Source organism: Mesoplodon mirus (genome assembly GCF_964341445.2).
Source record: "Mesoplodon mirus genome assembly, chromosome: 18".
NCBI lineage: Eukaryota > Metazoa > Chordata > Mammalia > Artiodactyla > Ziphiidae > Mesoplodon > Mesoplodon mirus.
Window position 1 is genome coordinate 8,196,592 of NC_138994.1, and position 26,233 is coordinate 8,222,824.

At 39.6% G+C, this 26,233-nt stretch overlaps 1 protein-coding gene across 3 annotated transcripts in view; it reads right to left on the reverse strand.

The window, feature by feature from the left end:
* Window positions 1-259: 259 nt before the first annotated feature.
* LOC309793141 (RAD52 motif-containing protein 1-like) overlaps window positions 260-26,233 on the reverse strand; it is a 38,421-nt gene continuing 12,447 nt past the window's right edge. For 2 of the 3 annotated variants that reach the window (XM_082603450.1, XM_082603449.1), the window contains exons 3-9: window positions 20,066-20,140; window positions 11,216-11,334; window positions 7,375-9,185; window positions 6,865-6,969; window positions 2,408-2,457; window positions 979-1,033; window positions 260-897 (exon numbers count right to left, since the gene is read on the reverse strand). In XM_082603450.1, the coding sequence (XP_082459576.1) occupies window positions 751-897; window positions 979-1,033; window positions 2,408-2,457; window positions 6,865-6,969; window positions 7,375-9,185; window positions 11,216-11,334; window positions 20,066-20,140 (2,362 nt within the window). In that variant the 3' untranslated portion in view covers window positions 260-750. Of the gene's footprint in view, window positions 898-978; window positions 1,034-2,407; window positions 2,458-6,864; window positions 6,970-7,374; window positions 9,186-11,215; window positions 11,335-20,065; window positions 20,141-26,233 lie in introns of those variants that run through there. The other variant, XM_082603452.1, reaches the window with a different exon arrangement.

A 26,233-nucleotide genomic window follows, 5' to 3' on the forward strand; every position in this document is an offset into this window, starting at 1 on the left:
TTCCGGTTCCCAGGGACGGATGATCCTGGGGAAAGAAGGGAGGGAAGCCCCTCTTCACCCTTCTACTCATCCTCCTTTGCCCACCTTTCCTCTTGTGGAACTACTGGCTACCATGAGGGATTCTAGTTTCAGCTCTGCTTCTTCTTGCAGGCCCTTGTTATTGGTATATAAATATTCAACTATTTACATTTTAATTCCTTACCACATGGTTAGACTTGGTTATGAATTTATACTTTTTTTTTTTTTTTTTTTTGCGGTACGCGGGCCTCTCACTGCTGTGGCCTCTCCCGTTGCGGAGCACAGGCTGCGGACCCGTAGGCTCAGTGGCCATGGCTCACGGGCCCAGCTGCTCCGCGGCATGTGGGATCCTCCTGGACCAGGGCACGAACCCGCGTCCCCTGCATTGGCAGGCGGACTCTCAACCACTGCGTCACCAGGGAAGCCCTACATTTTAGTATGAGAAAAATAAGTATTTTACAAGCAATGCTGAGAAGCCAATATTAGAAAATAACATTTGCAGGTGGCTTGAGGCAGAACAGGGCTCACTCTGTGGCAGTCTCGTGTGCAGTCTCACTTTCCTCACCCGCCTCTTCATCAATCCAATATGCAGCCAGAAGCTTCTCTGCTGGGGCTTTGATGACTTCCCCGGGGTAAGAAGAATAATGCCAAGGCTTTTACTTTTGAAAGGAACAATTATAGTTTTCATTACTTCCTCACTTTAGATGAGAATTTTAAATTGTCCCCTATCATTTACCCTGCATCCTTATAGAATATCTCATCCTCATCAGAAGACTCCCTGTCGTGCAGCTTTTGTGCCATGTTTTCCTTGTGTGTGGCTTTGAGAGGGCTATACACATCCCTAAGCCAAAGTGGCTGCCTTCTCCAGAAAAAGCCCTCCTAGAAAACAGAAAGGGAAATATTAATTCTGCATCTCCCCTGCTTTCTCTGGCCACAGTACTTTACCCTCCTCAAATTTACCTGACTCTCACTTTCCTCTGAGCTTCTCTTACGCAGCAGAAATCGAAAGAAGCCCCTTGGAGGAAAACACACACAGTTAGTGTTACATGTCATTTTTCATCTCTCTCACAATGTGTTATCTCTGGTCTTATTAGAACTAAATGGGTAGCTCATTCCATAATCACAATGAGCAAAATCACCACAGACCTGGGATCTTGAAAATCATTCCATGCGTGCTGGCCTTCCAGAAGTTCTCTGTGTCTGTCCAAAATGGCCCCCCAGTGTGTCTGGGGAGACCTTTGCATGTGGCTTAGCATGGAGTATAGGCAGGATTCTCAGACCCGTTCACCTTTCTTGGCCCTTGGCCAAGTGCCCTCGTGCAGTGAAAACACTGCACACTGGCGCTGGGCAGAAACACGTTACTCTCTAGATGCGCTTCACACCTGTCCGCTTCGGACTTAGTTGCACGTGCAGCATTTGCTGGGGGTGTGGGTGTGGGGAGAAGGTGCTTTTATTTTCCTGGCTGCTCTATCCTATAAGTTGAATCACACCAAGTAAGCACCTGAACCCAACGAGCAAAGTTATCTATAGCTCTCTGGCTTTCACACTGCAGGCTGTCACTGAGGTGTCAGTGAATTGTGAAATCAGTTTAAAGGCCATGACCAGCAGGAAAACACAAAATACTCTTTTTGAATACAAATAGAATAGAAAAAGATCAGAGTGCACAATAAGTTTGTTTCAGAAACTACTTATGTCCATATAGTATGTGTCTACTGAATTGTGACCTAAAACGTAGCTCACAGCCCAAGCACAGTGTGATCAGTAGTAGTCCTCGGTGGAAAGGGACCCTCTTCTTTTTGATAATCACTAGCAGTATGACCATGGGGCAAGATATTTTCCCTTCCTCTTTCTCCAGTTCCTTATTATAATAGGAAGAGGCAAACTACTGTCTAAAGTTTCTCCCGGTTAAAATTCTATGAGGTTTGGATAAAGGGAAGAGAGAGTAGAGGCCTGAAAAACAGGAGAATGAGAAGGGAAGTTTTCTTGCCACTTTCCAGAAGGGACTCGTATGTTCTACCTTTCGTCAGCTTTGAGTGAGGCCAGCCCCTACATCCCCAACCACATGGCCCTCCCTACCCCAGAGCCTCCTAGAAGGCCTCTGGCCTGGCCTGATGCCTAGGAACCAGGCATCAGGCCAGCAGGAACAGGTACAACCAAAACCTCTCCCTGTCCACCCTCTTTCCTTAAAGGACTAGTGAAAGCAAATGAATGTGTGCCAGTCCTGTTCTAACTCAGCTTGGGCTGGGGAGCTAATTGTGCTGATAAATAAACTAGGGTAAACCATTAGGGTAATTTAACATTCTTCCTGCCTTTGGTGAGGAAATTGAAATAGATGAGTTCTAAGTTCTCCTCTAGTTGTAAAATTCTGCTTTCAAAGACCAATATTTACCTTCTGCTTCTTTTTCTATCTTCCTCTTTTGCAATTCTATGAGAATAAATCTGTTTTGAAAGAAAACATGATCATGATTATCCATGACAACTATTTCCAAATCTTTATTCACTCCTTTTTACTTTAAATCTTATCTACCCAGTGAGATGATTACTTTTTTAAAGAAAGGAATTCTACCCTGTTTAATAATCCTTTGACTCTTCCACAGTACCTAACTTAGAGTCTTGCATGCAGCTGACAATATATTTTATTGACTGTTTTAGATAACGTTCAACAGATAATTCTTAATAAAAACCCTTAGAAGTAGGAAAAGAAAATAAAAGTATCTAGCAGAAACCTAAGCATTGTTTTAAAATCAAGAACAAGGGTAGGATGCCCAATCATTACTGCTACTATTGATCATTGTGGAGGAGGTCTGAATCAGTATGATAAGAAAAACGAAGTATTGTAAAGGAAGAGACAAACATATTTGCATATGAAATGAGGGACCTAAAAAGACCAAAAGAATCACCCGAAATTTTATTGGAAGTAACATGAGTAAGATGGCTCCATACAAAATCAAGAGATCAACATTATAAGCCTCAATAGCTTTCCCATATAACACAAATAACTAACTAAAAAACAGAAGAAACATCCCATTTACTATATCAATAAAAATGCATAAAGTACCTAGGAATAAACTTCACCCAAAATTTGTAAGACCTATGTGATGAAAATATTAAAACTTTTCTGAAGGACATTAAGAAGAAGTACTTACATGGCATGAGATACCAACCTCCTAGAATGTTATAAAGAGGTCAATTCTCCTCAAATTAACCTACAAATTCAATGCAACCCATTTATATCCAAAATAATTTTTAAATAAAACCTGGCCAGCTGACATTTGGTAGAGAATATATGTAAGTATAATTATGAAATGTATGAAAAAGAAGGTCAAAGAGTAGGATCTTGCCCTACCAGATATAAAATATGTTATAGAACAAGTGGAATTAAGCAGTGTGATATTGGTACTGGTACAGGACAAGATAACTGGATCACAGAATAGAGTCCAGATGCAGATAGTATATTAGACCAGGGAAGAAAGAATAAACCATTCAGTGAAAGATTTGAAAACAATTAGATCTTCATGTAGGGGGAAAAAGTTAGATCCCCTACCTCAACCACACTAGAAAACAAATACAACAAATTCTAGACAGATTATAAAAGTACTTGAAGAAAATATTAGAGATGATTTTTACATCATGAGGTGACAAAGGCCTGGCTAACAAAACCCACCCCACATTGAGTCATGAGGAGAGGACGGGAAGATATGGTGGCAAACTGTCAACATACCTCCTACTCTTCACAGCACTTGCCCCCTTTTCCCCTGGACTGTTGTCTTCTTCTTGCTGACTTATAAAACTCTTGGGAGTTCCCTGGTGGTCCAGTGGTTAGAGCTTGGCGCTTTCACTGCTGTGGCCCGAGGTTCAGTCCCTGGTCAGGGAACTAAGATCCCGCAAGCTGCACAGCATGGCCAAACCCCGCCACCCCCAAACAATCAAACACACAAAAAACTCTTTATAGTAAAGAAATACTAGCTTTCATTGAATTTCAGTGTTTTGAATCTTTCCAGTGTTTTTGTCCCTAGGGAGACAAAAGAGTGGAGTAGGCAGCACAGGCTTTGCAGTCGGGTGAAACTGGCTTCTACTTTTGGTTTGGCCACTGGGGCCTTACATTGATCTCCTTCATCTATGAAGGAGGGATAGTAATATCATCCTCACAGGACTGTGGGCATTAAATCAGACAATATATGGAAAACTCTTCCTCCTACGCTTGGCATGACTCAGTGCTAAGCTGGTGTCACAGACAAGATGGTGGAATATATCAAAGGCTCTGCTTGTGGCATCAGGTTCTGAAGGCTCTTTCCCACCATAAGATTATAAAAATATTGCTTTTATTTTCTTCTAATACCTTTATGTGGTCTTTTTTCACCTTTATGGAAATATGTTTATTTAAGATGAAAAATGGGGATCTGCTATTATTAAACCCCAAATAGTTAGGCAGCTATTCTATCACCATTTATTCATTTTCTTCCACTGATTGGAATATTAAAACATGACATTTCAAAAGTCTTAAGAACACATGGGTCTATTGCTGAACTCTATGCTGCTTCAAATAAATATTCAGTTACATTATTCCTCACTGTGGAATTGATATAACACCTCATCTCTCTTCTGTTGAACACCATTATTGTCTACCATAAGAAGAATGCTGCATGGCCCCTGTCCTCAAAAAGCTTATCATATAAGTGGGAAGAAGAAATAACGGTTAGGACTCCTTGCTTTCACTACTAAGGGTACAGGTTCAATCACTACTTGGGGAACTAAGATCCCGCAGGCCAAAACAAAACAAAACAAAACAAATGCAAGGTTAAACTAAGTAGAAGTTAAAAACAATAAAAAGGTGAATTTCCAGAAATTCTAAAAAAGCAAAAGGCCATATGCCACCTGGAGATGTAGAGGGTACAGTCTGGGCAATAGCCAATGACTAGCAAGCTGACCCCATGCTAGTCCCCAGCCTCCTAGGCTCAGAAATCATACTCTTCCTCACCAAGAGAGAACTCACGTCTTCCTGTTGTGGCAGTCCCACTTTATCAATATCACAGCATTGATCAAAAATCAGAATGTCAAATTATTACTTGACAATGAGAAATACATCTGTTCTACACACAGGGCATCCGTGTCTACACAATCAGAGAATTACCTTCTGTGGAGACAGGCCTCCGTGGCACACTAAAGCACAATCACACAATCGAAGGCTACTTGGTGAAAACAGAATTAGAAAAGGAATCAGCTGAATCCAGAATTTAATGGGAGGGCCTGAGGTAGCTGGATCCATCCACATCCTCAACAGGCACAGCCTGGCTAGTGGGCCTGACTCTTCAGTTATGCTGCCTAAGGTGCCATCTCTACTCTCGGGCAATGTGAGGATGGGCACTGCCCATGTTGGTCTCTCCTCACCTTTTCTACGCTTTCACTACTGACCAACCCTCCTGCAGATAGACACATTTCTCTTTAGAAGTTAGTACATCATGTCAGGTTTTATTCAAGTGTGATAGGTCAGGAAGCCATTGGTCCTTACACATCTCTGCTCAGCTCCATGATGTGCTAACCTTGGTGTTTCTCTCTTGGGGGGTCTGCCTTTTAAAAAACTGCTTACCACTTTTGTGAGTTCTGAGGGGACGGGACTGCTTTGCTATGGCCCCTAAGAAATGGTGACAAACCTCACAAGACTAGGATCAGGAGGGCTGGAGTATTCAGGGAAGGCTTTATGAAGAAAGATATCTGAACTTGAGTTGGCTTTTCAGAGATTCATAGGGCTTCCACAGGCAAAGCAAAATAAAGGAATTTTAGATGGGCAAAGGCACAGACAAAAGTAGGAATGGGTATGGTGTAACTAATGTATAGTGAGGAGTTGCTTTGGCTGGAATGGAGGGCTGCCATTACAAGAGAAAAGGTAAATAAAGTAGTGTGGAGTGGTAGGGTAGAATCAAGGCCGTCAGCTTATTAAAATCACTCTTTTAATGTTAGCAACTGCCTGTTGGGAAAAGTAATAAACCATTATGTAACTGAACAAAAGGTAAACAGGCTAGCTCCAGGAAAAGGCTACTCTAAATATGACATACTTTAGGGTAGCCTGCTGCAGGATTTTACTTGCAGTGTTTTAATGGAAAACTATCTGCACAATTCCTAATACACCGGAGAAGAAAGCTGCTAAGTAAACCTAAGGAATTGACGAGATCACACTTTTATCTTTTAGGCATGTCCTTTTAGCCCTCCCAGGGTGACTGATAGCTCCATGAGTATGGAGATCCTATATCTCTCATCACTTCAGCCAACAAGGAAAGAAATCAACAGTAGAATGAGAGTGACTGGTGAGTACATCAAATCAGCATAGTTTTTTGAGTTGAAGAAATTTTACTATCATGTCAACTCTGGCCTTCTTATAAACTTAACTTGTCAAAATAGTCCAATGGCTTGTTATCATGGATCCAATTCCGTAGAGATCTCCTGGGAGTGGAGTTCCTTTAAAAATCCTGTGGGGACTTCCCTGGTGGCGCAGTGGTTAAGAATCTGCCTGCCAGTGCAGGGGATGCGGGTTCGATCCCTGGTCTGGGAAGGTCCCACATGCTGCAGAGCAACTAAGTCCGTGCGCCACAACTCCTGAGCCCGCGTGCCTAGAGCCCGTACTCCACAACAAGAGAAGCCACCGCAATGAGAAGCCCGTGCACTGCAATGAAGACCCAATGCAGCCAAAAAAAAAAAAAAAAAAAAATCCTGGGAATATACTTTTCAGTAAAAGAACAAAGCGTATCTCAGTCCTCATGACTAAAGAGAAGAATCAAGTAGTAGTAGGTGGAAAGGTGGCTTTGATTCTCAGTTTCTGGGTACTGAATCTGAATTAATTATTGTCCTTACCTCAATGAGACAGAGAATTGTAACCAAAATCGTCACTATTACAGTTACAGATATTGCCAAGGTGAGTTTGTTGTTATAGCCATATCCTGGAACTTCTTTTATGAGCTAAAAAAATAAATAACAATTTTTTAACAACAAGTACATGGAAGGGATGAAAGCTAACTATTCTTAAACCTATTCTAAACAACAGCTAACTATTCTTAAACTACTATAAAACCCAATCCTTTCAGGATAGTAGCTTCTATAAGAACAAGCCAAACTTAATGTTATTAATCTTATCATTAGCATTTTCTTCTACAATTTATCTTGTGTTATGTCCTTTTCTCGTCTACCCTAGGAACAGTGGCACATTCTCTAAATGAGCAAAGTGGGAGATCACTGTCTTAGGCAGTTTCATGGCTGAAGATGAGATACAGACTAGGAGCCCATGGTATTCCCACTTGGGCACGTTAATGGCATGTCCTAAACTGAGTAGAAGTCCAGGTCCCATGTGTCAGGGGTTATCCTCACCTCACTTGACTGCTGCTCTTTCTGCTCACTCTGAGCTTCTGTGCTCTCACTGATATAGTTGTCAGCTTTCCACTGGTCCGTATCCCATTCCGCTTTGGACACCTTTACTTCTTGCTGCTTGCTGAGAAGCTTCATTAGGAGGCCTGTTCTAGAGAGGAGGTTGGCACAGGCCCGCTGCATGTGGGGCTCCGAGCAGTCCATTTTCAAAGTCTGGATAACATGAGAAATGAGCCTTCGCATGTCATTGTTGGGGATGAGGGACCGTAGCTGCTGGTTTAGCTGAGCTTCAACTTGATCACCCGGGGATGTGAGCCCTGGGAAAGTGAACCCTGTGGGCTTAGAGGATAATTCAGTGCCCGTGTTGTGGTGCTCCCATTGTGTTTCGTTGGTGTGTTGAACAGTTGGCATACTGTGGTCTGCAGCAACAATAGAATGTGCAGTGGAGACGTTCCTATGGGTAGTGTTTCCAGGGCCGGTTCCTCCTGGCAGAGTAGAGTTTCCTGTAGAAATAATTTCTTCAGAAACATTTTGTGCGGTATTGTTTTCTGAAGTAGTGTTTTCTGTAGAAGGGTCTGAAAGAGAAAATAATTCCGGAAAAGGATTTTCCTGAGAAGTCACTTCTCTTGAAGGTGAAACAGCCTCTCGTGGAGAGGAATTTATGAGACCCCTCACGACAGAGAACGGAGGGCTTGCAAGCATCATTCTATTGAGTGAACTTTTCTTTCTGAACTTTCGACTCCTTTTGACTTTGGGTTTTCTGTGGACCCGATGAGACTGAGTTTTATGGAAGATGTATTTTTTCCCAGAATGTGAGATTAGTTCAGGAGCCTTAATATTTCTAACTCTAGCCTTTGCATCTTCTAAAACATGAATAGTGTTGGATAAGTCTTTTGATTTGCTTTTAAGCTCAGATGGGGATTTTGGAGGGATGGAGGCAGAAGGCCTGCCCTTGAAGTACTGTTTCAGGGAAGAGAAGCCTGCGGCCTTGTGTTCCTTTACGAATGAAGACGCTGCATTGGAGGACTTTCCCACCAGCTTCCTGGGCCTCTGCACCATGAGAAGCTGTTTCAGCTTTCTTGGGGATGGCCTCCTGAGGCTTCTTTCTTCGACAGTGTTCGCCACAGATGGCTGGGCATTCTGTTTCCTCCTGATGCTCTCATCTCCCACTGTTTTGAGGTGCATTTTCTGTATGCCCCTTGGGCCCTTGAGGACCCTGTTCACTCTCAACAGCTTTTCCTCTGTACTCTCAATCTTACCTAGGCTGTCTTTCTGTGGTTGGGCAGTTTCCAATTTCCTTTGAAAGATGTAGCATTTAAACATGGCACTTAAAAGGTTGAAACACGTACGCATGGCAGGTTTTTCTTCCTTTTTAACCTCATCAATTTCTTCTTGAGTTTCTGCATCTAACAAATTTTCCAGAAAATGGAGTTTCCTCAATTTATTTTTATTAGTAGAATGGTTGCGTACAGGTTTAACAGAAGGGCTCCTTGTACTGTTTTTCAAAAGGCCCAGCGGCATATCTCCATCTTGTATATTTGAAAAAAGAAGTTGAATAAATGGTAATAATGTTGATTCCACATCTCCTAGATTTCCCTCTGAGATATATGGCAGTATGTAATTTAGTGCACTGATAATATCACTTTTATTATTAAAGTCCAGCTGCTCATTCATGAAGCCTGACAAGCTGACAGCACTTTTATCTGAGGACGTCCTCTCTGACTCAGTAGTCAGCTCGGTGCTGTTGTTCTTCTTCCGGGCTTGTAACACCTTCATCAACGATCCTTCTGCATTCCCTATAGATGTTTCTTTATCTGTCAAAAAAGAAGGGACTGTTTTTGATCACTGAAGACTGATGGGACAGCTTTTTGTCAGTCCACAGCCAAATAAATTAGGAATCAGTCAACGTTTGAGTGCCACTTAGGAGAAAACAAAACCCACACTTAAGCCTATGAGTGGCAGCAACAAGATGTGAAAAAGATCTCTCTTCAAAAAGTGGCTATCTACTCAGAAAATTCTGTAGCGTGAAATATAGTAACTATATTCAGGATTACTCCACCGGTTCCCAGGGGCCAGTACTCAAGAAAAGCCAAGGCTGGAAGACAAATATTCCCCTACCCAGCTGGACTCTCTGCAGATCTACTGTGACTCCTCACATTCATATACCCCATCCTGTCCTGCCTCAGAGGCACAGGAGTGTGAGGCTTCCTCTCTCCACCTCTTCAGTGTGCTTGTGTGCTTGCTGCTATCACAGATCTCCACGACAACAACCGCCGCTAACAGGTCGTCATCTGGACATGTCCTTCTTCACCCACCCACCGAGTCCTTTGCTCAGTCCCTGCTTCCATATATCCCAGCCCCCATAACACAAGGCTCTATACAGAAAAAAAAACACTATGGCGGCCCTGGCTCTTTGCAAAAATTTGGGCAGGGATTTGGGGTATAAGTTAAGAGATTTGCCAGATTGTATGCCAATGTGGAATGTTCAACAAATCAATGGAAGAATACCTGAGGTCCTAAAATACAGAAGGGAAAAAGCAACTTCTGTCAGATGGCTACTTTGCTTTCATTTCATTTTACTTCTAATATTTCCAGCTCTACTTGGGGAACCATCCAAAGCTTCTGACTGTGTGAAAGTAATGTGTACCATTGTGTAGCTGGGCTTGTCTTCCAAAAGGATTAAAAGTATTTTTGGTGAGGGTCAAAGGAGGAGGTAAGAGTCATGAGAAAGGAGGAGCATAGGCTTGCAGAGAGCCCCAAACTGGGGACAGGAGATCAGGGCACTAGGGTCATAGCACTTAACACCTCTGACCTTGTTTTTCCTCACCTGTAAAAGGAGATTAAAAATGCCTTTTCTGCCCACTTCTGGGGGAGAAGGGAGTAATATACTTAGTAAAAAAATTGATTGGGGGAGTTCCCTGGTGGTCTAGTGGTTACGACCCGGCACTTTCCCTGCTGTGGCCCGGGTTCAATCCCTGGTTGGGGAACTAAGATCCCACAAGCTGTGTGCCACGGACAGCAAAAAAAAATTGTGTTGAAAAATCAGCAATATTGTCTTTATATAAGTAGCAAAGTGTTATTATATATGATGTGCTCTAGATCACCGAAAGAGACCTGTATTCAAGCTACCTGGGCATGAAAGCACAGTTTGGAAGGCATCAAGTTAGTGCCAATAAATCTAATATATAGAAAAATAGTTGAAAGCCCCTGAGTGTTTTGTGGATAGAAAAACTTGAGATTCAGAGCAAGTGCAGAGCTGGACAGTCTAAGAATAAACTAGCTCTCCCATCCATTAGAAGGGCTAGGTAGCAGCTTCTGGTTATGGAACCAGAAACTCTCAGGCTCCAAATAGGACATAAAATAGCATCTCTTGTACTCTTTATAAAATTGCAGAAACAAACAAAATAAACAAAAATATATTTACACCTGTCCTGTAAGACAAAGGGTACTTGAGACCTAAGGTATATAAAATCAGTTTACAAACTGTGATGCACTACGTGAATAAGTTCTCATTTGCAGAGGGCACAGCATAGGATATGTGGCCATTAATGCTAATTCCCTTCCCCCTTCCATTTCTTTCTCTTGTTCCTTTATGTATGCGGATCAGTTACATTATTAAGCTAACAATGTAACTGAGCTATTATTAGCTTAATAATGTAACCAAGAATCTGATTTTTAGCAAGGGGGTAGTTCTTAGAAACTTAGGGAGCTGGAACTCTGAATGAATGAATTAAAATAATGCAATTACATCATTAATTTTAAAATGTATCATCCTTGATTAAAAATAAAAATTAAAAAATTAAATTAAAAATTAAAAATGTATTATCCCGCAATGGAGACTCACCACAGCATGTGACGTCTGTCAGGCATTCACTGTCACAACACAGCTTGACTGTCTCACAGACAACCTCAATAGTATTTTTAAATTGGTAGAGGCCGCAGGCCATACGGCTGGGTAAGATCCTATAAATGGAAACACAGGCAAGTAAATTCGTGGTAAAAGAGTTACCTGAGTAGGTAGAAGAGGTAGGCCAAGGCCATCACAGACCAGTGCAAAAAAGAGTTCTTGGGGCATATGGACTGGAGAACTGGATAGGGGCCGGTTGGCCAACTGCTGCCCTTAACTGTTGTAAATAAATATAGAGGAGGAGAGAGGTGCCCAACAGAAGGATTAGGATGGCAGTAGGTATGGTATGCCCAGAAAAAGGGAATGGGGATTAGAATTGGGTGACATTGATCTGTAGTTTAATTCAGAAGTATCTCCTTCCAACCCGAAAGCCTCACTTTGGGTTGAGAGTACACAGGAAGAAGGCAGACTTCTAAGAAGAGTCTGAATAAGACTGCACCTTCTGGAGTCCCTTTCTCAGTTCCTATTTGTGAGGAGTAATATATTAGAAATTATTCTAGTAATACAAAAGCATCGTGTGGTTAAACAATAACAGAGATCGCATTGGCAAAATCTGGACAAAAGGAACATTCCAAAGAATAACATTATCATTACAACAAGGTATAACATAGTTAATTTTTTAAAAAGCACATGAGTTCAAAATGATACTCAAAATGAAAAGTGGGGGAGCTCTTCTTTATAGAATAATGTCAGCTAATAAATGCAAAAGGAACGATAGAATTAGGAAATTGTCATTTTGCAACTATCAATGTAATAATCGATTCAGACAAGGATTATCATTGATGCACAGTTGGGTGAAGAGTTGTTTGAAAGTAGGATCTTCACTGATCCCAAAGTATCACCCCACATGTTATTTATCAATTACCAAGGGGAAAAATAACTTTACAATGGAGAGATATGGAAGATACCACGTTAATCAAGTGATCAAACTTAGTACTGGGCCACCTGAAGTGATGAAGTATGAAGAATACATCACCTCTATAGTATTCTTCGCCAAAATGTTTACTTTGAATCTAATGAGGAAACAGACAAATCCAGATTGTGGGGCAATTTACAAGACAACTGGCTTAGACTCTTCAAAAATGCCAATGTCGGGCTTCCCTGGTGGCGCAGTGGTTGAGAGTCCGCCTGCCGATGCAGGGGACACGGGTTCGTGCCCCGGTCCGGGAAGATCCCACATGCCACAGAGCAGCTGGGCCCATGAGCCGTGGCCGCTGAACCTACGCGTCCGTAGCCTGTGCTCCGCAACGGGAGAGGCCACAACAGTGAGAGGCCCGCGTACTGCAAAAAAAAAAAAAAAGGGAAATATTCTAGATTAAAGGAAAGAAAGACATGACATGCAATGCCTAATCTTTAATTGGACCCTGTATCAAAACAAAACAGACTTAAAGAATGCTTTGGCTTCTGGCCAAGATGAAGTAAAAAGGACCATTTAAACCTCCCACCTAAAACAATGAAAAAATCAGACAGAACATATGAAACAACAGTTTTCAAGAAACTGGACCTCAGGCAATAAAGTTCAGTGATCCCCAGGAGATGGGAAATAAATGAAGTGATCCCTATAATTGCCCTAACTTACTTCTCTGAGAGAGTTTCCAGGTCATGGTACAGGGAAGAAAGTCCAGGCAGAGACTGGTGGACTCCCTGACTGAGGAAATGGAGCTGAGAGTCTGGGAAAACCAAGGTAACTAGAGTTCACAAAGCAGAGTATCAGAGAGAAAAGAAGTGCACAGACAAAGAACTCTGGAGATATGCAGAGGGATCTCCTGAGAATTCAACAAAGTATTGGTCAGTACATTTGTGTGAGGAATTACTTGATGCCAGGAAAAGAGCCACATGAAAGGATTAATAAGAATAACTGGATATCACACAGGGTTGTAGGAATGGTACCTGTCCCTACAAGTCAGACTGGAAAACCTCATGATACTCTGAAAGGACTTGTCTCAGTAGTTGCAAATAATGAGCTCCGGACTAAAGGCTACTTGGACTCCTACCCAATGAATCTTAAAAGCTAGACCCAAAAGAAGAAAATTGGCACAAAAAATAATCAAGTTGCTCAAAACCAGCAATAAAGAGAAAAATTGTAAAGCAGCCAGAGGAAAAAACTATACACTACATACAGTGGAATGAAGATAACGACAGCAGAAGTCTTGTTGGAAACAATGTAAAGGAGAACTCAGTGGAATAACATTTTTAAAGTAGTGAATTGAATTCTATCAAGCTAGAATTCTAAACCCAGATCTGTCAAAACAAAAGCAAAATAAAGACTATCTCAGACATACAAAAGCTGAAAGAATTCATTACTAGTTGACTTTCACTATAAAAATGTTAAAAGAAGTTTTTTTTTTGCGATACGTGGGCCTCTCACTGCTGTGGCCTCTCCCGTTGTGGAGCACAGGCTCCGGACACACAGGCCCAGCGGCCACGGCTCACGGGCCCAGCCGCTCCGTGGCATGTGGGATCTTCCCGGACCGGGGCACGAACCCGTGTCCCCTGCATCGGCAGGCAGACTCTCAACCACTGCGCCACCAGGGAAGCCCAAAAGAAGTATTTTTAAGCAGAAGGAAAATAACACCAGATTGGAATATGGATCTACTCGAAAGATTAAGAATACTGGAATTGGGACTTCCCTGGTGGATCAGTGGTTAAGAGTCTGCCTGCCAATGCAGGGGACACGGGTTCAATCCCTGTCCGGGAAGATCCCACATGCCACGGAGCAACTAAGCCCGTACGCCACAACTACTGAGCCTACACTCTAGAGCCTGTGTGCCACAACTACTGAAGCCACGAAACGAGAGCCTGTGCTCTGCAACAAGAGAAGCCATCCAATGAGAAGCCGGTGCACCGTAATGAAGAGTAGCCCCTGCTCGCCGCAACTAGAGAAAGCCCAGGCGAAGCAACAAAGACCCAATGCAGAAAAAAAATAAATTAAAAAAAATACTTAAAAAAAATTTTTAAAGGACTTTAGTCATTCAATATATGTCTCTGGGGCTTCCCTGGTGGTGCAGTGGTTGAGAGTCTGCCTGCCGATGCAGGGGAAACGAGTTCGTGCCCCGGTCTGGGAAGATCCCACATGCCGCAGAGCGGCTGGGCCCGTGAGCCATGGCTGCTGGGCCTGTGCATCCGGAGCCTGTGCTCCGCAACGGGAGAGGCCACAACAGTGAGAGGCCCACATACCGCAAAAAAAAAAAAAAAAAAAAAAAAAAAAAAAAAATATATATATATATATATATATATATATATATATATATATATATATATATATATGTCTCTGACCACAATGGAATTAAATTAGAAATGAACAAATCCGAAAAATCTCCAAATATTTGGAAACTAAACAACACACTTCTGAGTAACATTGTGGTCAAAGAAGAAGTCAAAAGGGAAATCAGAAACTATTTTGAACTCACTGAAACTGAAAACATAATATGTCAACATGTGGGATATTGCTAACACTGTACTCAGCTTCCTCAACTTCCACCTTAAACTGGAAAAACGAGAGCAAATTAATCACAGAGTAAGAGAAGAAAGAACACAATAAAGATCAAAGTAGAAATAAATAAAATGGAAAACAGAAAAACACTATAGATATTAAAAGGATAATAAGAGAATATTATAAAATACATTATAGCAACAAATTCAAGATGAAATGGACAAATTCCTTGAAAGATATGCACTACTAAAGTTTATTCAAGAATAAAGATATTAAAGAAATTGGATGTGCAGTTAAAAACCTTCCAACAAAGAAAGCTTCAAGTCCAGGTGGCTTAACTGATAAATTCTACCGAACATTTAAGGAATAAAACAATGCCAATTCTACACAAACTCTACCAGAAAGTTGAAGAGAAGGGAATGCTTCCCAACTTATTTATAAGGCCAACTTTCACCGTATCAAGATTAGACAATGACATTTCAAGAAAACTATAGACCAATATCTCTCATGAAAACAGAGGCAAAAATTCTTAACAAAATTTTAGCATATCAAATTCAATAATATATAAAAAGATGATACATCATGACCAAGTGGGGTCTATCTCAAGAATGAAAGGTTGGTTTAATATTTGAAAATCAATTTACCCAACTTAGTACACTAAAAAAGAAAAAGCAGGACATCTCTGGTGGGACAGTGGTTAAGAATCCACCTGCCAGTGCAGGGGACATGGGTTTGAGCCCTGGTCCGGGAAGATCCCACATGCCACGGAGCAACTAAGCCCGTGCACCACAACTACTGAGCCTGCACTCTAGAGCCCGTGAGCCACAACTACTGGGCCCGTGTGCCACAACTACTGAAGCCCATGCACCTACAGCCCGTGCTCTGCAACAAGAGAAGCCACTGAAATGAGAAGCCTGCATACTGCAACGAAGAGTAGTCCCTGCTCGCCACAACTAGAGAAAGACTGCGTGCAGCAATGAAGACCCAACGCAGCCAAAAATAAACAAACAAAGAAAAGAAGAGAAAAATCACATAATCATTGCAATAGATGCAGGAAAAGAATGAAAGAATCTAACATCCATTCCTGATTAAAGAAAAAACAGCCCTCAGTAGACTAGGAGTGGAAGGAGACACTTCCTTAACTTGATAAATGACTTCTACAAAAAACCTAATATCATATTTAATGGTGAAGGACAAAGTACTTTCTCTCCAGGATCAGGACAAAGGCAAGGATGTCTGCTCTCATTACTTCTATTTGACATTGCACTGAAGGTTCTAGCCAGTGCAATAGGGCAACAAAAAGAAAAGAGATATTCAGAATGGAAAGGAAGAAGTAAAACTATCTTTATTTGCAGATAACATGATTATGTAGAAAACCTGATAGAATCTACAAAAATGCTACTGGAACTAATAAATGAGTTTATCAGCTTTGCACAGTACAAGATCAACATACAAAAATATTAATTTATCTCAACAATCAGAGATCAAAGTTTTAAAATACTACTTATAATAGAATCAAACATATAAAATACTTAGAATAAATCTGACAAAAGATGTAAAAGACTTGCACACTGAAAACTGTAAAATATTGCTGGGGGAAGTTAAGGAAGACCTAAATAAATGGAGAGATATAATGTATTCATGGTTCAGAAGATTCAATATTGTTAAGACATCAATTCTCCCCAAATTGAGTTATAGATCAAAATCCCAGTAGGCGGGCTTCCCTGGTGGCGCAGTGGTTGACAGCCCGCCTGCCGATGCAGGGGACACGGGTTCGTGCCCCGGTCCGGGAAGATCCCACATGCCACGGAGCAGCTGGGCTCGTGAGCCATGGCCGCTGAGCCTGCGCGTCCGGAGCCTGTGCGCTGCAATGGGAGAGGCCACAACAGCGAGAGGCCCGGGTACTGCAAAAAAAAAAAAAAAAATCCCAGTAGGCTTTTCTATAGAAATTGACAAGCTAATTCTAAAATTCATATGGAAATAAAATTTAGAATAACTAAAACAACTTTGAAAAAGAACAAATTTGAAGAACTAACAGTAACCAATTTCGAGGCTTGTGAAGCTACACTTTCAAGATATTGTGATAGTAGTGTAAAGATAGACAAACAGATCAAAGGAACAGAATAGAAAGTTCAGAAGTAGGGAGATGTGGACAACTGACTTTCAGGTTCAAAGGCATTTAAGTGGAGAAACGATAGTCTTTTCAACAAATGATGCTGGAACAATTGAATATCCAGGTGCAAAAAGAAAAAAAATGAACTTCCATCCAAACCATATACAGAAATGAACGCAAATTGGTTCAAAGATCTAAATGTAAAACATAAAACTATTAAACTTCTAGAACAAAAGAGGTGAAAAATTTTATGACCTTGAGTTAGGCAAGATTTCTTAGATACAACATCAAAAGCATAATCCATAAAAAGAAAAAATAGATAAATTAGACACCATCAAAATTAAGAATTTCTGCACTGCAAAAGACACTCCTGAGAGAATGAAAAGATGAGTCACAGAATGGGAGAAAATACATAGCAACTTACATATTGGATAAAGGACTAATTTCCAGAACAAATAACTCTCAAAACTTCAGAAAAATATAGATAAAAGATTCAAAGATATACAGATGGAAAATAAGCATATGAAAAGATGTTTGACATGATTAATCATTAGGGATGCTACAGTGAGATACAACTACACACCTATTAAACTATCTAAAATTAAAAATACTGAGCATAGCAAGTGTTGGCCACAACGTGAAGAAGATGCAACTCTCGTACACTGCTGGTAGAGATGTAAAATGATCAAACCACTGTGGAAAATAGGTATTTTTAAAAAACTTAAACATACATTTACAATGATGTAGCCATTCTACTTGCAGTTATTTACCCAAAAGAAATGGAAGTATACATCCATACAAAGACTTGTACACAAATACTCATAGCAACTTTACCTGTAATAGACAAAGACTGAAACAACTCAAATGTCCATCAATGGTGAATAGATAAATGGTGGTACATCCATATAATGGAATACTATTCAGCAATAAACAGAAATGAATTACTGATATATAAAACAATATGGATGAAGATTAAAATAATCATGCTGAGTTAGAAGCCAGTTAGAAAAAAGTATACACTGTATGATTCCATTTACATAAAATTCTAGAAAATGCAAACAGAAAGCAGATCAATGGTTGCATGGTGATTGGGAAGGGCAAGGAACAATGGGAAGGAAGAGACAAAGAGACATTAAGAAACTTTCTGAGGTGATGGACATTTTGGTTTTGGTGATGTCTTCATGGTGTGTATGTATGTGTGTGTGTGAACACAGATTACTGTATGTCAATTATACCTCAAAAAGCTGTTAAAAGAAATGATATTATATGAGAGAGACAATTGGGGAAATTTGAATAGCAACTCTTTATTAGGTAACATTATTGTGTAGGAATTTAATTTCTTCAATACTGTGTGTTAACAGTATTGCAGTTACATAGGGAAATAATTTTTAATATCCAGAGAGGAGGGCATCTAGCTGACAAGAGAGGGATCGCAATTGTGGCAGATGCTGTGGGAGGCTGAGGAAGATGAGGCTAGAGCAGTGACCAATGTGTGACGGCGTAGTGAAGACAGTCATTTGTCAGCTGACCTGACAAAGGTGCTTGGAACAGACTGCTAAGTGCAGGGCCCTTTCCGCATACTAATCTCATGCAATCCCCTCAACTAGCCTTGGCATAACAGAAAGTTTCTATTAGCTTGCCATATTGGAGGGGGGATGGCACAATTTAAGGTGTAGTAAGTTGTGTAATAAACTGTCACAATAGGGTCCTACAGAAATAGATTTTTAAACTGCAAAAAAGTGAAACTTGACCCTTCCCTCACAACATATATGAAAATTAACTCAAAATTAATCATAGACCTAAATGTAACTATACAACTTCTGGAAGAAAACATAGGAGAAAATCTTTGTGATTTTGGGTTAGACAATGGGGTCTCAGACAAAGATTTCTTAGATAAGACACAAAAAAGCACAAACCATCTAAGAAAAATTGCTAAGGGGCTTCCCTGGTGGTTAAGACTCCAAGTTCCCAATGCAGGGGGCCTGGGTTCGATCCCTGGTCAGGGAACTAGATCCCACATGCATGCTGCAACTAAGAGTTTGCATGCCACAACTAAGAAGCCCGTGAGCCACAACTAAGGAGCCCATCTGCCGCAACTAAGACCCAGCACAACCAAATAAATAAATTAAATAAATATGAAAAAAAAATTGCTAAATTAGAGTTCATCAAAAATTTAAAACTTCTTGTCTTCAGAGACACTTTAATACAATGAAAATAAGCCACAATCCGGGAGAAGATATTTACTAAACACATATCTGAGAGGAAGGACTTTTTCCATTGTTTTTTATATAAAGCACTCTTAAAACTCAGTATAAATATCCAATTAAAAAATAGATTTGAACAGATACTTCATTTAAAAAGATATTTGCACATGAATAGACACTCAACATCATCAGCTATTACAGAAATGCAAAATGTGGCAAAAACCACGAGATGCAACTACACACCTACTTGAAAGGCTAAAATTTTTTTAAAAACAAATATAAGGATCAGGTGACGATGTGGAGCAACTGCAACTCTCATAGACTGCTAGTGGGAAAGCAAAATGGCACAGGCACTTTAGAAAACAGTTTAGCAGTTTCTTAAAAAGTTCAATAGGCACTTAGCATATGATGAAGCAATCCCACCCTTAGGTATTTTACCCCAAAGAAATGAAAACATATGCTCGCACAAAACATATGTTCACACACACATGTGAGTGTTTTCAGAGGCTTTGTTCATAAATCGAAAAAACGGGAAACAACTCAAATGTTCATCAAATGATGAAAGCGTAAACAAACTGTGTATCCACACAACTAGAATACTACTCAGCAATAAATAGGAATGAACTACTGACAGGTGCAACAAAACAGATGAATCTCCAAAGAGACTGGCTAAGTGAAAGAAGCCAAAAACAAAAGGCTACATACCACATGATTCCATTTATAAGATATTCTGGAAAAGGCAACATTATACGGAAAAAAATCAGATTGGTGGTTGCCAGGGGCTGGTAGTGGGAGGAGGATGGATTGACTACAGAGGAACAGGAGGGGTCTTTTGGGAGTGCAGAAGTTTTCTTTACCTCAAATGTCGTGGCGGCTACAGAACTATACGTTTGTCAAAACACATCACACTGTATATTTAAAAATAGTGAATTCTGTTAAATGAAAATTATACATAAATAAACCTGACTTAAGAAAATAATAAAACAAATCTAAAAAAAACAGTTGAGTGAAAACAAATGTAAGAAAAATCAACTTACAGTTTTTCCAATACAAGGGTCATCATGAGGATGCTTTCAATTGTTCTAAGTGACACTTGTGTTGTTCCCATGTCTCTGAAGGAGAAGCCCAAACATGCATGATATAAAACCCAAAGACAAAAAGTCTAAACTTAAAAAGATACTTAACATGTGATTACTTCAATTCTGGCTTCTTACTTGTCATAGATGATAATTCCAAAGAGCTCTTATTGAAATTTAAATTTGCATCATCAAATTAATGACCTTGGTGCTGAGCAGTACAATCATTTTTTATTATCCTAACTTCTCATTTTAATTGCATCTACCTCTTTTGATCACTCTTTTTAAAAAAAATAATGTACCCCTTATTCCTTTTTGCTTTCTGGGATAAATAATATTCCTACATGCATCTACATGTTCCATAACTATATGTGTTCTTCAACACTGTTCTCATCCTCTGCTGGCTCTCTTACCCATATATATTCTTTCTTAATCCTTTTCTTTGCCAATAATTCTTATTTTCAATAACCCAGTTAAAATCTAAATTATGACTTTTTAGCCAAAGTACTCAATCTTTGATGAAAGTAAAAAAGAGCAGAAATTATCTCATGAGCCATGAAACTGTTGAAATACTCACAAATATTTTAATGCTGGCAATTTAAAAAGATAAGAATCTTCAACCGTTGTCAAAGGATTACGATTGAGAATTCTGAAAAATGGAATGGAATTAAAATTATCTGCATTTTCAATTACTTCCATGAAAGCTTATATTCATTTTTTTTTGGTATGGAACTTGAAGGTTAAAAAAAAATCATTTTCTGTCTTTACCTATAAATCACCCTTAGAATCTGTAAAACTCTTTCATTGGGAACTACCCAGGTCTCTAGATGATAAAGTGGAGAAGAGAAACAAACAAACAAAAAAAACAGAAAAAAAGTGGCTAGCAAAGAAAAAATATGCCAAAGGACTTTTCAGGTTAAAAACCCTCGAAGTGACTATGCTGGTAGGAAGCCCTTGCTCTGTAAAAAAAGTACTATTTCTAGTGTCCTCCATAATTTAAGGTGTTTTTCTTTCATCTCTACAAATTTTTTAAAATTTCATGATTTAAACTACCCAGTTAAAGACAAAAATAGGGCTAATTCCTTTGTTCTGGAGCCAAAGAAGAAGAGCTAAATCCAAGAGGAACTGGTGAAAGCCATACTCCCATCACACACTCCCATGTGTATTCTTGTATCATAACCTTTGTTACTGTAATCACCTGTTTACTTGTCAGTCTCCTAGATTGTCAGCAACTTGAGAGCAGGGACCACACTTTATTGTCATTATTATTCCTGTGCCTGACACAGTGCTTAATATTTACTAGGTATTTAATAAATGTTTGCTGAATAAATAAATAACATTTTGTTTATATATCAATAAAATAAACAAATTAATTTTGGGGAACAAAATTTTATTCCAAAATGCTGGAATAGATTTTCTTCTTAGTTCTTTCTTTCTCTTTTTTTTTCTTAGTTCTTTAAAACAAATAAGGGGGAAAAAAACCCCAAAAGAAACAGGAAGAAAGAAAAGAATATCTGACTTTAGGTTAACTCTACTCAAGAATTATTAGCATATTTTTGCAGAATATTGAAAGATAATTATCAAAACTAATATCTTTTGGGTTGCCAGGCATCTGTGATCAGCATTTAACATTTAATCCTCACAGTAACCTTATGTGATAGACATATTACCCTATTGTACAAATGAGGAAACTGAGGCACAGAGAAGTTACATAACTTGTCCTAAGTCATTAAGCTAGTAAGAAGCAGAGCTGGAATTTGAACTCAGTTCTGACACTAAAGCCTGTGTTTAACCTGAATGAAAAGAAAAAGGGGGGGGGGTGGTTAAAACATCTGTTACTTTAACCTTAATTTTGAGAGCACTAAATATAGAAATACCTTTTCAAAATTCATCTACCCATCTGGGAAAGCCTCTATGAGAATTATATTTTCTCTTTTAATTTATTTTTTCCTTGATCATCTCCCATGATAAATATTTAATTAGCCTATGGTCATTGAGACTTTAGAGATTTAAAAAAAATATTGCAGGAAAATCAGTAAAAATGATGGAGGAAGGACATCTGAAAATTCATCCCTCCATAGAAGCAACACTACAATAACAACAAACAACAAAACTGGCAAAAATGGTCAGAATCAGCTTCTTCTGAACTCTGGAAATTTAACCAACAGGCTTGCAGCAAATTGGGGAGTAATTTATTCAAGGAAAACGACTTAATTTCTGTAAGAACAATGAGATCTGTGTCGCTTTAACTTGTCCTTGACCTTGGCTCTCCATGCCAGTGGTAGCCTTGAAAAACAGCCCACATGCCTGGTACCAGAAGGAGCAGCATGGACTGGGAGGTCCTTCAAAGCCTCATGCCCAAAAAACTGTCATTGTTTTACATGTCTGGTGGTCCCCTGGAAGACCTCACTTGAAAGGCTTGCCTTTGACCTGACTGAGAGCTGTCTAGTGAGCAAAGTCTCTCTGCAGGTGGCATTTCTGGAAAATATTTTCAAGCAAATATTTTAACATGGTGGTTGCATGAGGCAATGGATAACAGTTTGGGGCAAAAAACAGCCCAACCGAAAAGCTTAAAAAGAAAAGCCGAGGAATGAGATGTCCACAGAGACTTTGAAATGTTCCAATGTATTCCCGGGAAACTGGAAGACCACAAGACATATTCCTGGGAATCTAGGAGAATAACTGTTAGCATTAATAAGTGAGTTCAGCAAGGTTGTCGGATATAAGATCAATATTATTTCTACACACGAGCAATGAGTAATCCAAAAATGAAATTAAGAAAACAATTCCATGTGTAACAGCATCAAAACAAATAAAATACTTAGGGAAAAATTTAACCAAGTGCAAGATTCACACTGAAAAGTACAAAATTGTTGAAAGAAATTGAAGAAGATCTAAATAAATATAAAGACATGCTGGATTCATGGACGGGAAGATAATCTTATTAAAATTTCACTACTTCCCAAATCGACCTATGGTTCCATTGCAATTCCTATCAAAATCCCAGCTGACTTCTTTCCAGAAATTGCCAAGCTAATTCTAAAATTCATATGGCAATTCAAGGAAATAGAATAACCAAAACAATGTTGGTAAAGAACAAAGTGGGAGGACTCGCACATCCTGGTTTCAAAACTCAGTTCAAAGCTACTGCAATCACAGTGTGGTACTGGAATAAGAACAGACATGTAAATCAATGGAACAGAATTGACAGTATAGAAATAAACCCTCATATTTATGGTCTTTTGATTTTCAACAAGGGTGCCAAAACAATTCAATGTGGAAAGAACGGTCTTTTCAAATGATGCTGGGACAACTGTACATCCACACACAAAATAATGAAGCTGGACTCCTACACTTTACACCATATATGAAAATTCACTCCAAATGGATCAAATATCCAAATGTAAGACCTAAGGCTATAAAACTCTTAGAAGAATACACAGGAGTAAATCTTTATGACCTTGCATTAGACAACAGTTTCTTAGATATGATACCAGAAGCACAAACAACGAAAGGAAAAACAGATGAATGGGATTTTATAAAAATTAAAAAGTTTGTGCTTCAAAGGACACTATCAAGAAAGTGAAAAAAACATATAGAATGGGAGAAAATACTATAGGTGGGAAGAATAAGATGCAGTTGGGAGAAGAAAAGAATTGTAGTTGCTAGGTGTGACAATCTCAAAATTTTGAACTATTACAAATAAAACAGCCACGCTGAATCACCCCAAAGGGCAGACCCAAGTTACTTTTGTTTTTAGCGCTTATGCCTTTCTAAATCTGAGAACCTGCCAGGACTCTAGTACATAGCAAAAAGTGAGGACAGCACCCTGAAGTGTGGAAGCTTCTGTGTGTACATAGCTATGGAAAGGAAAACAATGCTAGCTGACTGGGGGAGCATTAGGGCGGCTCTGTGACCGAAGCTCAATTTGCCTTCATAGTGTGGCCACACCTCCCTCATTGATATTCTCAACAATGGGGTAAATAATTCAATAGGGATAAGGCTTTGACTTTCCTCTTATTCTCTCTTAGTGCTTATGTTCTTGGTACAATATTGATGTACCACAGACAAGCCAGCATGTGAATGTGCTCTGTCTGGGTAAGTTATATAGCCTTTCTACATTGTAGAGTCCTTCAGTTTCTAAAATCATGGAGCTTGTATTGTTAGAACCAGTGAAGTGACTAAAAGAATTTTTTAAAATAAGCCATCAGTCTGGACCTGCATAGGTGAATGAAGGAGAAACACTTTAAAGTCAGAAAAAAAAGTATACTTAACATTTAGGATTATCAACCACTGTTGGTTTTCCATAATATATTTCATTCCTGATTTTATCTGAAAGAGATATGATTACTACCACCATTCAAAAAGTGGGACTTTATTAATTAATAAGCTCTAGGCTCATCTTTGAGGTAGATTTCGGCTTTAAAATAGACTACCACACTGTTAACAACTTCACCTGATGTTTGCCAATAACATAGAGGCTTCATTCAAGAAACCTACTGACATAATTACCTGAAACCCGGTGATGAATCAAGGTTTTGTGGGGCCTGAACCTCATCTACTTTGGGAAATCCTATCTAATAAAAACATGCAACGTTATGAATACAAAAATCGCTAGGACCCCTCTCAAAACCTTGGAAGGGACCTATGCAAGTGAGGAGCCCTGAAGCCTAAGCTTCATTGAATTCATGATAAATCCACCGCAGCTGGGGCCGTTTTCCAAACTTATTTAATGCAGGCAACTTATAAACACCCCAGTAATATGTCATTATAGGTAGTAAAATGACTTAACTCGAGGGTGGCATCTTCCCTTGGTGGCTTTAGAAAGAGATGCAATAAAGTTTATATCTCACCATGCCAAATGTTTCCTGAAGCAAATTAGCTTTGTCTATTAGAAAGACTTAGTCCAAAACAAAGACTTACTATACTGTGACAATCTTTTGAAAGTAACTGTGAATGAGTTTTCGGAGTACAGTACTAATTTATTTCCAACACCAGATAGTTCTGATTCTTTCACTACCTTTTTCTGTCATTTAAGAGGAACACAAATTCCAAAGGAACAAGTTGGTGCCTCTTCCATTACAAATCTTTTCTAACCTACCACCCATTTTCTACTTCATCACCCCCCTCCCTCACCTTGTTACCCTGCTGCATAGATGCTAGAATGGCTCTCATATATGTTTTCCCATCAACATCCATCTTTCTCCTTCCAGTATGAAAGCTTATGGGGACAAAGTCCTTGCCCTATGCGTCTTTGTATCCCCAGCCCTTAGTACAATGCTGACACACAGGGGGCATGGCACTCAGTGAATGTTTTTTGAATGAATTCATTAATTTTAAAACTGTGATTTATTTATTTATGTATGTATTTATTTCCACAATGTATTTTCCTGTGTTGCCTACATAACTATAGTGAAACTCTGATTCTTATAAGGAACTCTTGGTGTTATAGGAGGTTTAGGAAAGGTGGTGAGTTTAAGACGTTGTACTGACGCTACTGAAACCTCCTGGTGAAGGGACCTCACGAGCCTGCTCTCCGGTGTGCTGGCAAAAGAAAAACCGACCCTTGGTGCTCTCTCCCCAAGGTAGGCGTCAGCAAACTAACAAGGGAAAGGAAGGAGGCCGCTAAAGACAGGCATCTGCAGGAATTGCTAATCCAGCTCCAGACACAGCCTCAACACCTTCATTAACCCAAAATGTGTGAACTGTGTGAAACTGGATTTCTGAACCACAAGACAGGTAAGAGAGTCTTTTCCAAAGCCAGGTGTAGAAGAGCTCTTTACCTTGAGTCTAAAATCGCCTTCGGGCCACTGAACGTACCCACTATCATTTCCTTGTGTCATGAGAAATCAGAGAAGTTTTGAGCTGAAGGGGTGTAAAACCCACACTTCTTATTGAAGAGTAGTCAGCAAAGAAAATATATTGAATTAGGCCACAGCAATGTATTTTCTTTATATTTTTCACACTACAGCTGAACACAAACAACGCCTTTTTCCATGCCTCAAAGGTTCCTATTGGCCACAGATAATTCACTTCAGAAATATATGTTTTGAAAAATAATGTTCTGGGTGGCTGGGGAGAGCCCTGTGGTGGGTGTTCAGGAATTCTTTCTGCTTTACCATTTAAAAG